Source organism: Amphiura filiformis, chromosome 15 (genome assembly GCF_039555335.1).
Source record: "Amphiura filiformis chromosome 15, Afil_fr2py, whole genome shotgun sequence".
Classification (NCBI taxonomy): domain Eukaryota; kingdom Metazoa; phylum Echinodermata; class Ophiuroidea; order Amphilepidida; family Amphiuridae; genus Amphiura; species Amphiura filiformis.
The window spans coordinates 34,719,187-34,735,787 of record NC_092642.1 but is presented as its reverse complement, the minus strand read 5'-3'; the positions used below and the strand labels follow the sequence as shown (position 1 = coordinate 34,735,787).

At 35.1% G+C, this 16,601-nt stretch overlaps 1 protein-coding gene across 1 annotated transcript in view; it reads left to right on the top strand.

The window, feature by feature from the left end:
* LOC140171560 (PH and SEC7 domain-containing protein 1-like) overlaps positions 1–16,320 on the top strand; it is a 107,856-nt gene extending 91,536 nt beyond the window's left edge. The window contains 2 exon segments of the mRNA XM_072194833.1: positions 949–1,119; positions 12,694–16,320. Of these exon segments, the coding sequence (XP_072050934.1) occupies positions 949–1,119; positions 12,694–12,732 (210 nt within the window). The 3' untranslated portion in view covers positions 12,733–16,320.
* Positions 16,321–16,601: the final 281 nt, after the last annotated feature.

Here is a 16,601-nt window from a genome sequence, read left to right as displayed (position 1 = left end):
CTGAGTGATATTGCACTTGATAACAATCAAGATTATTGCCTGATGATAAAATATTCACTGAGTGATATAGCACTTGATAACAATCAAGATTATTGCCATGACAGGTTGCGATTATCTTGAAAGCAAGGGGATTTCCCCATGCTAGAACTGTTTAAGCCAAATTTTCACATCTTTTTTTAAATGAATTTCTAGCATTTTCTAATTATTTTGTAGCAGTGATTGGTTTTGTAAATCTGAGAAAGATTGAACTCCTTTGCATGGATTTATTTTCTGTAAAATGTTAAATTAGATGACTGAAGACATGACCTTAATCTCCCGCTCAGGGAGTGAAGATTTCAAATTTAGTCACTCATTCAGGTAACCACATTTGAAATTCAGACTCCCTGTGTGGAAGATTAAGGGTATGTCTTCCATAGGAGGTGTATATAAGAAATTATATTATTTGGCTATTAACCAATGAAATGTTGTTATTCATGTCTACCGAATGATACTAGGCTAGCTCTAAGTATGCTTAACTGAAGGTAATACAAAGCAACAGCTCAAATGATTCAATGCATGATCTGCTATCTGCACTCATATAAGTGATGTATTCAAGCTCAATCAGTCTGATGCCGATCAAAGTCAAACTTTGGTTTTCAATTTCAAAAAGATTGGTACCCGTCAGTTTGCACTGGTTATGGACAAGACTACCACAACAAAATACATCATAGGAGCTGCCTTATTCATAGATGAATGTTACCAAAGTTCATAAAACTATAAATCCTGGGCATTTCAAGAAGATATCAATGTTGCATATTGAAGCTTGTCAATAAACACCAAAACTGATGGGTACCAAGCATTTTGATACACCCTGTATAGCTTACTACATGCTTATCTGTGCATGTGAGTAGTTTCAACTATCTGTAGTATGGTACTAACTTCACCTAATTTTTCTTCTCCCTTCCACAGCTGAAAAGATTCAAGGCATACGTCTACCTTCTCCACTCCCAACCAACCATGCCGATAGGCAAGTTCTCTTTGGACGAAGTCATGCCACAGTCCGGTGGTGCTAAAGCTAACTTGGGGAAGCAGCCTAGTTCCACAGGCCCACCAGAAGCCGACGCACAGGGTCAAGCCAAGGTATATCGCAGTTTTTTCAAATCGTTACAGTTACAAAATGGCTATATATAATAGCGATAAAGGGGCTCTTGAAACAGCGCCTTGTTAACTCAGTCATTATTTTTTTGTAGAAATGCTGAAAAAGTGGACATTTTTGTGCAATATTATTTGGCTGTTACACTTGAAATCCATATACCCTCTATGGGAGACTTGACCTTAATCTCCCACACAGGGAGTGTAGATTTCAAATGGATTCACCCATTCAGGTAACCCCATTTGAAAGTCATGCTGTGTGGGAGATTAAAGAATGTCTTCAATAGGGGGTGTATGGATTTTAATTTGAAAAGCCCATTTTCACAAGTATGGTATACTCTTCCTTGCTGACATGAAACTATTACTTCAGAATTTAAAAAAAAAATTCTTAAAGAGTTGCATCTAATAAAGAAAAAAACTGAAATTGCAGACATTTTGAAACAACGAAAATATCAAATGATTTAAACAAATTGTTACTTCTACAGTAGATTTCATGCAGTTCATAAATCATCTATAACATATTTTCACCAAAGATAACACAAATTACTGGTGTTGGCAATTGGATCTGCATACTGTCTGATGTGCTTTTTTTTTTTAGTTCAAATATGTTATATATTGTAGTCCAAGCCACTTCCATTAACATCATGTTAAATCTGGTCAAATGTTTTACTCGTATGTAACCATGGTAACAGTAGCGTAGCCCCCCCTGACAAAAAATGAAAGAAAAAAGTGCCCCTCTGACAAAAAATAAAAGGGAAAATCAGAAGGGCAAAGGAAAAGAAAAGGGCAAGGAGCCCTTTTCTGCCGAAATTCAGCCGAAAATACACAATTTTTCCGCTCTCATGCACGCGATATTGCAAAGATTAAGCCCTTTCCATCCTGATAATGGGCGAAAATAGTGTAAAATACCAATTTTTAAAGGCTACGCCACACATCGTCTCCAATAAAGCCTTTTGTCTCTATGTATTGTATGATGCAACTGTAATTTTTTTGTCTGTGCCCCAAAAATTTAATTTTGCCCCCCTGACCAAAAAAAAGCTGGCTACGCCCTGCATGGTAAGAATGTTTAATGTATCGTTTGGGGTAGCAAGTGCAGAATATTAGCCTGGCTTAACTCATGCCATGTGGGTGTCGTCTGCAGACGACAAGTTTCAAAAAAAAATTTAATTCAAAAATTTCAGAATTATACATTTTCATGACCATATTTGGAATCAACATGAAAAATGCATTAAAATGAGCACAAACAAGCCTAGTATTGGTTCAGTTGTTCTTAACATCTTGATATTTTGAGAAAATATCTCAAAACTTGAGACTTTTTATGTTGAAGCCTACGGCTAGCATGCAGAGCATTAAAGAAGTCGGTGAAGAGATTATGCAGAAATAAGCTGTATAATCCCTCAATGAAATCTTTAATTCACCTTGCTAATCCCATACTTGCTAACATGAAGATACATGTAGGTAAACGTTTCTCACTGCCATTATATAGCAACGGATGATTAGGCTATTCCAGTTGAAATCCATTGCCCTCTGTGGAAAAGACACAACCTTAATCTCCCACACAGGGGGTGTAGATTTCAAATGGAGTCATCCTATCAGGTAACCCCATTTGAAATTCACACTCCCTGTGTGATGATTAAGGTCATGTCTTCCACAGGGGTGTATGGATTTCAACTGAATAGACTGGAGTAAAAGGTTGTAAGTGTACATAGCGCATCAAAGCTCTTGGGACCTTCTTGCATTCAATCAACAGTGCATTTTCAATATGTGTAGATGCAAACATTGAATTCTTGATAAATTTTTTTACAGATAAACATAGGATTCTATCATGAATCTTACACTTTAGGAAGATTTTTTTCTTGTGTCATTAACACTTTATTCATTGAGCGATTAAACCACTTGCAATTTTTTCCTGAGTTGATTTGAAACCCAGAAAAAAATTACCAAAATTAACAGTTGGTGAAACATAACCAGATATAATAATTATAGTCTTGTGAATGTTATCTTTTACTGTAGTCTGGAAGCCAGAGATCAAAGTATTAGCTAGGCTTTGATGATGAATATTCATTGTTTTATAATATAATTCATGACAGTATTTCAGTGGTTGAAACAAGGTGATTTTATACTCATTGACTAGGACGAGTAGGTTCTTTTTGATATCACCTCAAACTAACAGTATTTTTTGAGAATTTTACTGTAATTTTCTGGAATATAAGCTAATGCTATTACATTTCTGGTTGATTGACATAGATTAGGGCTGCTTTGGAAGAGGTAATAAATCCTCATTTGACGAATTAAGTTGGAGTGAATGTCTTTTCAAGATAAAATGGATGTTTATCTTTAAGAAATAAAGGCTCATACCCCATAACTTAGGGTATTACACCATGTGGCTTGTACACCATGTGGCTCATACTCAATAAATTACGGTATATTGTTCAAGACTGCAAATAGTCAACTTGGTTTGACCGGAATAAACCGCATGACAAGAAAACATGCTAAAATGATTAAACAATGATGATTTTTGCTTTGTTGAATAATAAAACTTTTACAGAAGAAAAGGATACAATTTCTTCCAAAGTGGAAGATTTGTAGCTCACCCAAGCTGCACTTCTTCAGCACTGGTAGATCTGTACTAGTTTCATGCAAGTCTTCACAGAATTAGCCTAGTATCAAGACATGGATTATATAGCTTATGGAATAATAAAGTCTTGACAATAGACTAATTTTGTGATTGCTTACATGCTAGATACACTGATACATTGGATAGGAAATTCGCTGGCGAAGTGACGTAAAAAATCGGATTAACTACTATAACAGTAGTTGAATACAATTTTGACTATATCGCCCCGCACTACAAGCAGGTTGCACTCATCACCTGTGTATGTCTGCAATCACAGATTGAATGCAATACCGCTCTTTTCAAAGATACTAATCTTACAGGTGCAATTGATCAGCATGATATGGTTCAATGCAGAGGTACTGCGTGAACATACTAGTGCAGCGTGGTATAATCAAAAATTGTTTTCAGTTATTGCTGTGGTAGTTATCCGATTATTTACATCACTTCGCCGGCGAATACTGCTAGTATGATCCAGCAATGGGGATTGGATAAGAATGCATCGTATGACTTGATCAATGTCTTATATGTTGCTTCACAAGGAAATTGGAATGTCAATTATTATTGCTGCAAGTGAATTGTTATACACCAAAATATACTTTGGAAAAGACCGTGGCATTTGTAGCTTTGACCAGATGACTGAAATTGGTGGTCACCTTGGTATGAATTTTAGTCAAGAAAGTATCGTTTCATTTGATACTTCTCTACAGTTAAAACTTGCTGAATATCAGAGTCCCTATTGAGTTCATGAATATTCATGAAGGTTGGACCTATTTGTACAGTTTACAGTAACAGTCATACTAAAAATGGGAAGATCCAACTTTTTTTTACAACAATGTAGCAATAACTATTTCAGGTGTCTTGTGGTGATGAAATGCAGTCACAATTTATTCTCTGAAGTTAAAGAATCCTTTCAACTTGTTTAATCTGACATCATACCGGCAATATGCTATAACAAAGTTGAAGTACACAGGTTTGCGTATATTTGGATTTGATGTTAATTTGTAGGGCATATCTTCCAAACGAGCAAGAGAGAACGAGTTACTTGATATGTAACATTTATTGGTTATTCAGGTATCAAAGGTGTCTACTCTATCTCTTCTGGGAAGACTGTGGAAAACAGTTTGCTCTATATCAGATTGAATCATGAAAGTACTCTGTCCTTTGGAGGGGATGTTAAGCCATTGGTCCCATGTACAGAAAGCCACACTTGTACATGTATCTTGCAGCCTGTTTCATATGGAACCTAATGGAAATAAGCTTCAATAGAGGTTTCTTGGGTTAGCCAGGGTTGTCAACGTATCAAATAAACAAATATGGCGATTAAGCAATAGGAATTTAATGATTATTCAGAATTTAAAGAAGTATTGTTGATTTCTACTCGAAAATAGTTCTTGATGACTTTGCATCTGCGGTATCGTATTTTATTCTTGTTGGATAAGTAACATTATTACAATGACCAGTCTCTGGCAGATTTGTTTGTTTGTGAATCAGATTTTCTGATTGTGTCTTTTCTATTACTATTACAATTGACAGTGAGCTTTTATAATCGGGTTGTGTATTTTCAAAGTTATACTGCTGGCTCAGTTTACTTTTTGTGAGGCCGGAAGAATATCCTCAACAGTATTGCATGATAGTATTTTTGTGTGTATAATGGGCCATTACATTTATTTAAAGTTCTCACTCCCCCTGTGGAAGATTTTGGAAATATATTGGGTATATGAATATCCAATGAAATGAACACATTAGGCAGTTCCATTTGAATTTAATAGACCCTCTGAGAAATACTCAAGGGGAGTTTCAAATAGAGCTGCAAATATGTTCATTGCATTTAAAATTTATACCCCCCTGTGGAAGATATTTCAAAAATCTTCCACAGGGGGAGTGTGGATCTTAAATGGTATAGCCCAGTGGTTAACTTGAGATTTATATGAATGCTGCACTTGTACTATGGCAGTATTTGACTCTGTTGTATTTGCAGTGGTGCAATGACTGAATTGATTAATTAATCGCAGGTATTTTTTGAAGAAGTATTCACGATATGGGCCATTCCATTTAAAATCCACACTCCCCCTGTGGAAGATTTTTGAAATATCCTCCATGGGGGAGTATGAATTTCAAATGGAATGAACACATTAAGCAGCTCCATTTGAATATTATACACCCTCTGATTCCAGAGGGAGGGTGACTTTCATTGGTTAATGTGATAATTCCATTTGAAATTCATACTCCCCCTGTTGATGATATTTCCAAAATCTTACACAGGGGGAGTGTGAGATTTAAATGGTTTAGCCCAGTTTGTGCTCCTGCTCAGTCTTGTAAGGATGTTTACTAGTTTTATACAGTGTGGAAAAAATGAGGCTGTTCAGGAGCATACATGCAGGTATTCATTGATTAACTTTCTGATCAACTTTCTTTGGCTTTTCTGAAACTATGTTTACATGTACCTATCCAAAATACCAAAAAGCGTATTTGATATTCTGCATCATGATTTTAGAAGCTAGAATTCATTCAGTATTCTTATTACCAAACAACTTACGATATCGCAAGTATTTTTAACACTATTATTACTATGTATTATCTGAAATTGAATAGGATTTTGGCTACATGTGTCAGCTCTGCACAAAATATTACCCGTTCTTAGTTAGTTGTATTTTTATTTATTTTTTTGCACATCTTAATTATATGTTTGTTTAATTGAAGGAGTATTTCTAGAAACAAAATATTATCCCTGAGTTTATCTCATAAATGTTTGTTTTTCGGAAAAATGATCGAAATCACACAACATTGAAACATTTCGATGATTTGCTTAAATTTTTGTTTTAATGGTGAATTAATTTAAGTAATAAATTTTTCATTATGAGTGCTTTGTGATTTTGGCCAATTATACCAACTTTGGCTGACATGCAAATTTACTTGAAATTGATCTTTTCTTTTACATAGCAGCCATTGGGCTATTCCAGTTGAAATCCATACCCCTATGGAAGACATGACCTTAATCTCCTTCACAGGGGGTGTAGATTTCAAATGGAATCACCCTTTCGGGTAATCCGTTTGAAATTAACACTCCCTGTGTGGAAGATCAAGGTCATATCTTGCATAGGGGGTGTATGGATTTCAACAAGAATAGCCCAGATTAAAATAAGCTTTGATTTGAAACGATAGTGAAATGCTCCTTTCTTTAAAATCTTTAAAATGTGAATATTGTTTTTTATAGTAAAATCCAGCAAATTGATTAACAAACCTTGCATTAACTTAGAGTAAATGACCAGTTAAAGCTTTTGATTTAATGTGCTTTTGAGCGTAAAATTATGTTTTATACATTTAATTAAATTAAGACAATTGTAGTATTGCTATCCTTCCATTCAGTCACTCATTCCTAATCTTAACTCTTTAACCTTTTAACTGCTGGAGTTTACTATAACTAAATATTGCTGTATATTTTCAATCAGTCCTGAGCTGTATTTTTCCAACAATCATTTTTATTGAGCCTCTCACTTTTTTATTTGTTCTTTTCCATCCCTTTCTTCCCACCCCTGTCCAAATTTGACCTTTGCTTCACCTTTTCAACCTTTGACCCCTCATCATTGCATACCCTCTAAACCCCTGCTTCCACAACCATTCCATTGCTTCTATAGAATGGTCAATTTTGTGCAGGGCTGGGCACTCCTTCGACCGATGAAAATACCGATGAGGTTTTTCTGTGATAACAAGGAAGATTAAACTCACACATAACACGCAAGTATTTGGTGTTTGGTTGTCTCAGTGGTCTGCATATGGTGTTGTTCTTAAGCAGTGCAGTGTTAATTAAATAAATGGTCTTGACATTATATTGTACAATTTGTTCCTACGGGGTATCAGACTTTGGCTGAGGTCACACATGGGAGCAGTTTCGCACATTTTGGTATAAATAATTTACAATCATATGGCATGAGAAATATGTGACCATGCAAGTTGTTGGGAAAGTATGACCATGTCATCATCTGTAAATTTTTTTTTTTAAAGAAAATATTCATTATTTGGTCGTTTGTTGCATGAGCTTGTCTAAGAAAAAAAAAAAGCCTGTAAATTTTGTTGTTCTTTATTCTAATGAGAGCTGCCTGCTGATTGGCCAAAATGAATATAGTGTCCAATTTTGAACCAATCAAGAAGCGTATTAATAAGATCATCTGCAAATGCAAGTTTGACCATAAATAGTTTAAAGCCTGGTCATAATTGGCAATTGAAATGAGCATTTCAAGTTACCAACCAATCAGAAATGCTGTTAGATAACCAGTAGTGTCCAGGAGGAAAAAGGTAGATGCAGACCATGAAATTTGCCCAAATTAATGATTGACATGCATATGGTTACCATGTAACTGGTAAGCTATACTGACTGCAGCAGCGTTACAGTACAATATTATATAGATCAATCGATTCTCTTTGGTAGGGCTGATGCCATATAAAGAGGATATGCTCCATTAAACCAGTGCAGTCTGGCAGCATTTCCCCTTTGCTGAACTAGTTGCTATGCATGCACCAGAAACTTTGTGCAAAGAGGACTACTACCATCTAAACGAAATAACAATGGTACTATGAATGAGAAATTATAGATACATGAAAAAACTAGGGAAAAGGCTCGCATTTGACTCTGTAGTCTTTTACAGACATCAACAGACATGTTGTATCAAGAAAGTGGATATTTATGAACATAACTTATTTACATGAACAGCCTGTATGCCAGATTGCTGATGAAAAATCTACAGTTTAACATCTCAAGATGCAGCCTTTAATGTGTCTGTCGGGAAACGTATATCAATAGAGGGCGCTGCATTGTCGAAGGAATGTAAATAATCATGCTCATTGATGATTGCTAGACAAGTAGGCCAGTAATCGGATCATTGCATCCTGATTGTTTCAGTATTTGATGATATTAGTTATTTTTTAGTGTGCAGACGTCAGGGTTCATTATGTATTCAATAATGCACATAACAGTATTGTAATACCAGCATGATGTATGAATCGGGAGGTATAAGAACATTTAAAGGTTTGTGGTCAGTTTGTAAGAACATTTAAAGGTGGGTGGACAATTTGTAACACATGAGGTTTTCTACCTCGCATTGAAGCCCATCGCCAGAACATTCTTATTCCCAGTTTTGAGTTAAATTGCTCCAGCAGATTAAATTGTAGAAGCAAAAATATAAAGGTGGGTGACCCGTTTGTAACATATGAGGTTTTCTACCGCACATTGTGACCCATCACCGGAACATTTTTATTCCAAGTTTTGAGTTAAATTGCTGCAGTGGATTGGATTGTAGAAGCAAAATTTTAAAGGTGGGTGACCCGTTTGTAACATATGAGGTTTTCTACCTCGTATTGAGACCCATAACCCAAATATTCTTACTCAAAGTTTTGTGTTGAATTGCTCCAGCAGAGTTGATTGTAGAAGCAAAAATTTAAAAGTGGGTCGCCTATTTGTAACACATGAGGTTTTCTACCTCACATTGAGACCCATCACCGGAACATTCTTATTCCAAGTTTTGAGTTAAATTTCTATAGCGGATTAGATTGTAGAAGCAAAAATGTGTGTTACAGTGGCTCGTAGAACAGTGCACGACTGCCGGGGTGGGGGGGGATGGGGTAACCACCAAACTCAATTTTGTTTGTGTCGCCAAAACAAAACATGCTTAAAATTTCACTGGAGAACAAAATGAGCTTTCACCTGATACCAAAATCTGTATTTGGATGGTGTAAAGTGGGGGTGAGGCTCTCAATTGGACCACGCACCTTTAAACACATGACCTCAGCTGGTGTTTAATATTTATTGTGGTATCAAGACAGTTATGTGGTATTGATGAAGCAGTATTTGTTTCACTCTCTGGAGATAAGTTTTGCCTATACGTCAAGTCAACGATATATCTCAACAGTGTTTTATTTGAATTATTAATTAATTAATGTATAAATCAAAACTGGATATATTCAAAGACTTTGAAATTGATAGTCCGCTCGATGCTCGTCTAGCTTAATATTTGGCTATTCCATTTAAAACCACACTACCCCTGTGGAAAATTTAGCTAAAGTCTTCCCCAGAGGGAGTATAAGTTTCAAATAGAATAGACAACTGGGTAACATCCATTTGAAATACTTACTCCAGTTGCAGAAGATATGGGTAAAGCCATAATACAGAGGGAGTATGGGTTTTAAAATGATGAACTCTGACCAATTATATTTGAAAAACATACTCCCCCGTGGAAGGTATTTCCAAAATCTTTCACAGGGGTAGTGTGGATTTCAACTGGAATAGCCTATTTTTCATTCATGTGCAATATTTGTAATTTGAATTTTATTTTTGTATGAGATAGGTATGTAGGAAGTAATTATTGAAAAATGCAAATCAAAAAGGAGGTAGCCAAAATTTGGTAGGATTTAGGAAATATTGAGTATATCAATAATCGGCGGACAGAACTTTTTAATAAGATTCATCTAAACATTGATCTGTACCAGGGTATCCACATTTCTGTAAGAAATAATAAAGGTCTTCTCTGGGAATTTATCAGTAATAATTAAATGTACAAATTTGCAAATGTTGCATAATCCAAAATTTATACATTGCAAAGCCTTTTTATAGTGGGCATTAATATTGATTCAAATAAATTATAAATTTAAGGTCAATATCTATATATTAGCAGCTCTATAAACTCCCTTTAAAGAGGAAGCCCTGCCAGAGCATTCTTCTGGGGTGAACCAAACCCGCCTGGTTATCAAATTAACCAGTGACAAGGTTATCTCTGAATTTGACAGGTGCTAATTGATGCAATAACATTACAACATCAATTAGCACATGTCAAATTCAGAAATAACCTTGTCACTGATTAATTTGATAACCAGGTAGGTTTGGTTAACCCCAGAAGAACTATTCTGATGGGGCTTCCTCTTTCAAACTTGAACAGTGAAGTAATTCAACCAAAGCAATATTAAGAAAGTATTCTACACAGGGACAAAGATTACATATCCTAGACTTTTCCTGAATTCATTGAAGGATTCAGGATATTGTTTTACAACAGTAAGCATTTCCAGGTCTGTTCCAGTTGAGTCACCCATTCAGGTAGTCCCATATGAAATTCACACTCCCTGTGTAGAAGATTAAGGTCATGTCTACTTAGGGGTGTGTGGATTTCTACTGGATTAGTCTATTAAACAAGTTGTGCTCAGGGGAATTTCTATAATATAAAGTAAAAGAATCAAATTTGTTCTGAAAATATAAATTATATCCATACACATGTGAGCAGCCTCAATGTTGTTACATTTTCCAGCAAATGCTCTCTGTTTCTTGATGATGACGATCATCAAGTCTAGATGCAGTTGTGGTGTTTCTAGATGTTGTGGTAATTTTTTGACACATGCTCTGAATTTGCATAAAAAAAATGTTTTGAATGATATGGTAGTCCCAAATAATGATACAAATGTCTGCTTTGATACAACCACATTTGAAGTGAGCAGTCCAGATAATGGGCTATTCCATTTAAAATCCACACTACCCCTGTGGAAGATTTAACTAAAGTCTTCCACAGAGGGAGTATGAGTTTCAAATAGAATAGACATTTGGGTAACTTACATTTGAAATACTCACTCCAGTTGTGAAAGATATAGGTAAAGCCATAATACAGGGGGAGTATAGATTTCAAAATGATTAACCCTGACCAATTACATTTGAAAAACATACTCCCCCTGTGGAAGATATTTCCAAAATCTTCCACAGGGGTAGTGTGGATTTCAACTGGAATAGCCCAATCTAGCTGTTGTGAAAAAGTTTATGGATATGTTTTTGCAGCCATCTTTGACTCCCAACTATATGAGTCTCATCTGGACTGCAAAAGGCAGTTCAGTTCCCACCCCAATATATAGCTAGAGTAATGATGTTCATATGATGGGGAAATTTGAAACAGCTCATTAATTTAACACATGGAATTACTTAATCTTGCCATCAATTTATTAGAATTAACAAGTATAAACACCTGAATTTGTTCATGGTACTATTTCATCATTACTTGCTGTCTTCTGCCGCTGCATTTGTCTAGGGTCACTTCATGTAGGCTTTTATAATATTGGAATATTGAATTCTTTCTGGTTTTATGCTAACTCTGATCTTGTATTCTTGTCTCAATTTGAGAGAATTACTGTTATTTTATTATGTGACAAATTGTGATGAGAGTTTGGTACTATTTGGTATTATCAAAGGTTTTAAGGAAATGAATTTTAGCTGATTTTAATTTTGAAAAGGAAATTATGTGCTTACCAAATAATGATGACGTTCTTGGAAGACACATTTTCCTATTTTGTGTTTTTTGTCTTATTCTCTTTGTCCTTATTTTCTTAACATTGTGGTCAGGAACCATGTACATTTTAGCTGAGACTAAAATTTCAATGAATTTCTTACATGATATCTTAACATAATGTGAATAAGTTAATATTAGAGTTTGGGAAATAGTGCTTGCATTGACTTAAGGCTGAGAAGAATAATTACAATGAACGTTTTCCGAAAATCTTGGAAGCCTTTGTGAGAGGACCTGGCGTATCATTGATGTGCATGGTCTTCACTGTGCAATACTGCGAAACGTGCAGTAGACATGCTCATCAATAGTATGTCACCGGTGGTTCAACCACAATCCGAAACGGTGAATTGTGTTTTTATCAGAGTTTTTATTTTTTAAGATACTGGACATGTAGCAATCAAAATTTTGAGTGAATTGTTTATTATTGTACATTAATTGTCTATGGATCATGGTGTTTTAAAAATATGTCTGACATCACACTGGCAGGGGAATTTTAATAATGGATTGAAGAGAAAATGCTCTTGATGAGCAAAATTTCTATCTATATATATATACTTTTTTATACATTATTCTTGTGATCTGTATATAGTTTTCAAAAACAAAAACAAAAATCAATTATAATTACTTGATTTACAGATTAAATCGGATGTCGCAGATTGTAAGTTGCCGTTATAAATGGAGTAGACATTCTTGATTTTACAAAAAATGCATTTTTTTCTTAGTTCTGTATAGTGCTTAACACTTCTGCACACACACATGTACTGTTTCAATTTTTGATGTTTCTAATCAATGTGTATTACGTACAAGTCGGCTTTTTTTTAGCGACTTGTGATTTTTACTGTTGATATTATTACTTAAGATTAATATTATCAATATTTTCTTGAGAAAATATATATAGGCACTTCATTTATGCAAACTTTTGTGGGTGCAATTGTGGAATACAACGGAATCTGTTGCTCGTTAGATTTGCTGTAATTTTTCACATTGTGCTTGATTTTGATCATGATGAGCATCGGTCGGACTCCATTTTGGGGTCTACGCTGTATTCGACAATTGTTCCATCTCTAGTGCTTGTTATAGATGAAGAGTTTGTATTTGTAAATACTGTAACTACGGTAACCAACTTGTTGCTATGGTAACTTGTCTGTTGCTTTGGTAAATACCATATTGGTAGATGACATCAATGTAGGCTTAAGAAAGAGTGGTTTACAGATGCCAGAAAAGCCTGTTCAATGTGATGCCTTATAAGGTTTATTATATCTCTCTGTTTCATTTTATAAGCTTTTCTTGTCTTTCATTAATCAGTTCATTAAATTCCAAAGCAGGGCCTCAGATTTGACAAGAATCACTGAATTGATTCTCGTAACATTTGTTGTGAGAACCAATCTCTTTCATTGAATCATGCAGTAAGTGAAGCGACTCGGATGGTTTTTGATTCTCGCAAAACTGGTACGAAATCTAGGCCCTGCAAAGTATTGTAAAAATTAAAATAGAGTAATTTTTAAGATTTGAAAGAAAGAGATAAATCTTACTTATTTTGACAGCACATTGAAACAGAATCAATATGGACTTGATTGTGTATTGTACCATGATATTACGACACTACATTCTGGGCTGTTCCAGTTGAAATCCAAACACCCCATGGAGGACTTGATCTTAATCTACTACATAGGGAGTGTGAATTTCAAATTGGGTTACCTGAATGGACAGGTCAATTTGAAATCTACACCCCTGTGTGGGAGATTAGAGGTCATGTATTCCATAGGGATGTACAATTTCAACAGGAATAGCCTAATTTAGTTATGGCTGAAGCGAGGGCGATGTTGGAATGACAGCTTCTTTCTATTTCAAATGTTATATTTAGATGCACAAATTCTTAAATTACTGGCTTCGCTGTTCTTGAGTTGGTCCTTGTAACAACTTTATTACCCAAAGAATTATCTCAAGAATAAGTATTTTGTCATAAAATTACTTTGTTCTTGATATCTCAAAACAGAGGAGTAGCTGAATAAAGAAAGTTGTAAGTGCTGTGATATTATTATGCACTTACAGTCTTCTTGCTTCCACTTGAATTCCATACACCCCCTATGGCAGATATGACCTTAATCTCCCACACAGGGGGTGTAGATTTCAAATAGAGTCACCCATTCAGGAAAACCCATTTGAAATTCACACTCCCTGTGTGGAAGATTAAGGTCATGTCTACAGGGGGTGTATGAATTTCAAGTGGAATACCCATAGTGTTGCCTAGATGGTTGTTTTAACATAACGTCTGTTGTTTTGTATTCCGTTTCATTTCTTTTTTAACCCACAACTTTTCAGTTATCTTCATGCATGCATAGTACAGGTGACAAGCCAGGTAACACGACTAAAATTTCCCTTCAAAACTAATCATTCCTGTCTTCTATACACATTTCAGCAATTAACCCCCTGAGCACTACCTGCCGATCTAACATTCTCTTTGATTGGTCAATTACATGATATCTTCATTTTAATCACCAATCAGAATGAAGCTTTGCAAATAATTCACCCCAATTTTTTTGTTTGGCAAAATTATTCTAACAATGTTGCTGATTGGTCCAATTGATAATGAAAACTTCTTTTTGACCAATAGGCAGGTAGTTCTTATGGGGTTAAAGGTCCCACTTTTTGGCTGAAAATAGGAGAATCAATTTTACAAAGACTTGTTATAAACTAGCTTTGTAGAAATTTGATTTCTATTAACTTTTTTTCACATTTTCTGATTGATAATTTGTAATTCTCTTCAAAATTTGTTTCAAGAAACTGGTCTACTATATTGTACGAGCACAAAAAGATATGTTCAAAATTTGCTGAAATGTGTAACTCAAGATGAGTGCACAAGCCCTGCTGCCAAAGATTTTATCATGATTAACAAATGTACATTTTATGCTCAGTTTATTTTTGGGAATTTTTTACTATAATTTGCAGCTATTATCGTATGTTAACTTTGCAATATTTGTGTTAATATCCCGGTCAAGTTGAAGGTGACATTCTACATGGGTCTATATTACATGGTATTGGCTTATTCCAGTTGAAATCCACACACCCCCTATCAAAGACATGATCTCAATCTCCCACACAGGGAGTGTGAATTTCAAATGGAGTTGCCAAAATGGGTAACTTTATTTAAAATCTCCAACCCCTGTGTGGTTTTCAAATGGAATGACCCATTTTATTCTGGGTAGGCCGAGCCAATTATGAAACCGCTGAAAGAGTAGGGACAGTATTGAGACAAAATGTCCCAAGTTTTATTTCTAAAAACATACAAATTTGACTTGATTAACAAGACAGGCATTTTTTATCCACATCAATGTCACTTTCAACTTGAGTATGTCGTTGTTGAACTGTTCAGTAATAAAGCAGAAACAGTATAAAAAATAGTATGGGTACTATTTATGAGAAGTATTTATGAGAAAAATGAGAAGTATTTCTATTCTTCTATCACCTGTATATATTTTATGAGCTCTTCTAGTTGAATTCCATACACCCCCTATGGAAGATATGATATTACACAAAGGGGATGTGAATTTCAAATGGGGGTACCTGAATGTGTGACTCCATTTAAAACCTACTCCCCTGTGTGGGAGATTAAGGTCATGTCTTTCATAGAGGGTGTATGGATTTGAAGTGGAATAGCTGCCTAATGTATAGGAAACTTGATCATGTTCAATATTGATGATCATTAATTGATAGGAATGCTAAATGGCAAGCCATGGTCATAGGTCATAGGTTAAATGTCAGGTCAAAAGGTCAGTACATTAGCAACAGTTTGGTTACCTTGACTACCACAACAAACACTTCATGTACTTTTTTATGCATGCCTGTATAGTAATAAATCAAATCAATAGAATTATATTATTATTATTATGTACCTATATTGAATTGACTACAAACAACAAGAAGAAAAAATATTGTATTGATTTTAATGTAATTATGTGATATAATTAGCATTTAATTAAAAAGAAGTGACCAAAATCAAGCCAAACTTAAAATTGGTTACAACTGGATTAACTAACACACTGATTTCACGACTCATTTTTCTGTTTATTTCTGTCTTTTTTTGTTTCCGTTCAAATAACAACCACCTTTAAATCTTCCGTTGCCATGACTACTACCTACCTTCCTCCATCTTGGGTGATGCACATAGCTTAGTTATCGTATTCACAGTGAGTTTCTTATGATACTAACTCGTTAGGAACATGGTCATCACATAGTGATTGTTGAATACCTCAGATGGGCACTATAGACCACTTAACATCATTGTTTATCAACAAAGGCGAGGGACTGGTCTATCGATATGCTTGAACATACCACTACACTGTTCAATGGCTATCTTGTACTATATGAAATGTGGTGGGCGAATTAAAATGCATGTGCCCTGAGCAAACTATGATGCGTACGCACCCTGCAGGGCAAAGAACAATGGAAATTGCCATAATTCACGCGCATACTGCCGGGCAATGATGTGACATGTCAAGTATAAAAATCACAGCCAATGGTTTGCCATAGTGGATTGTTAAGTA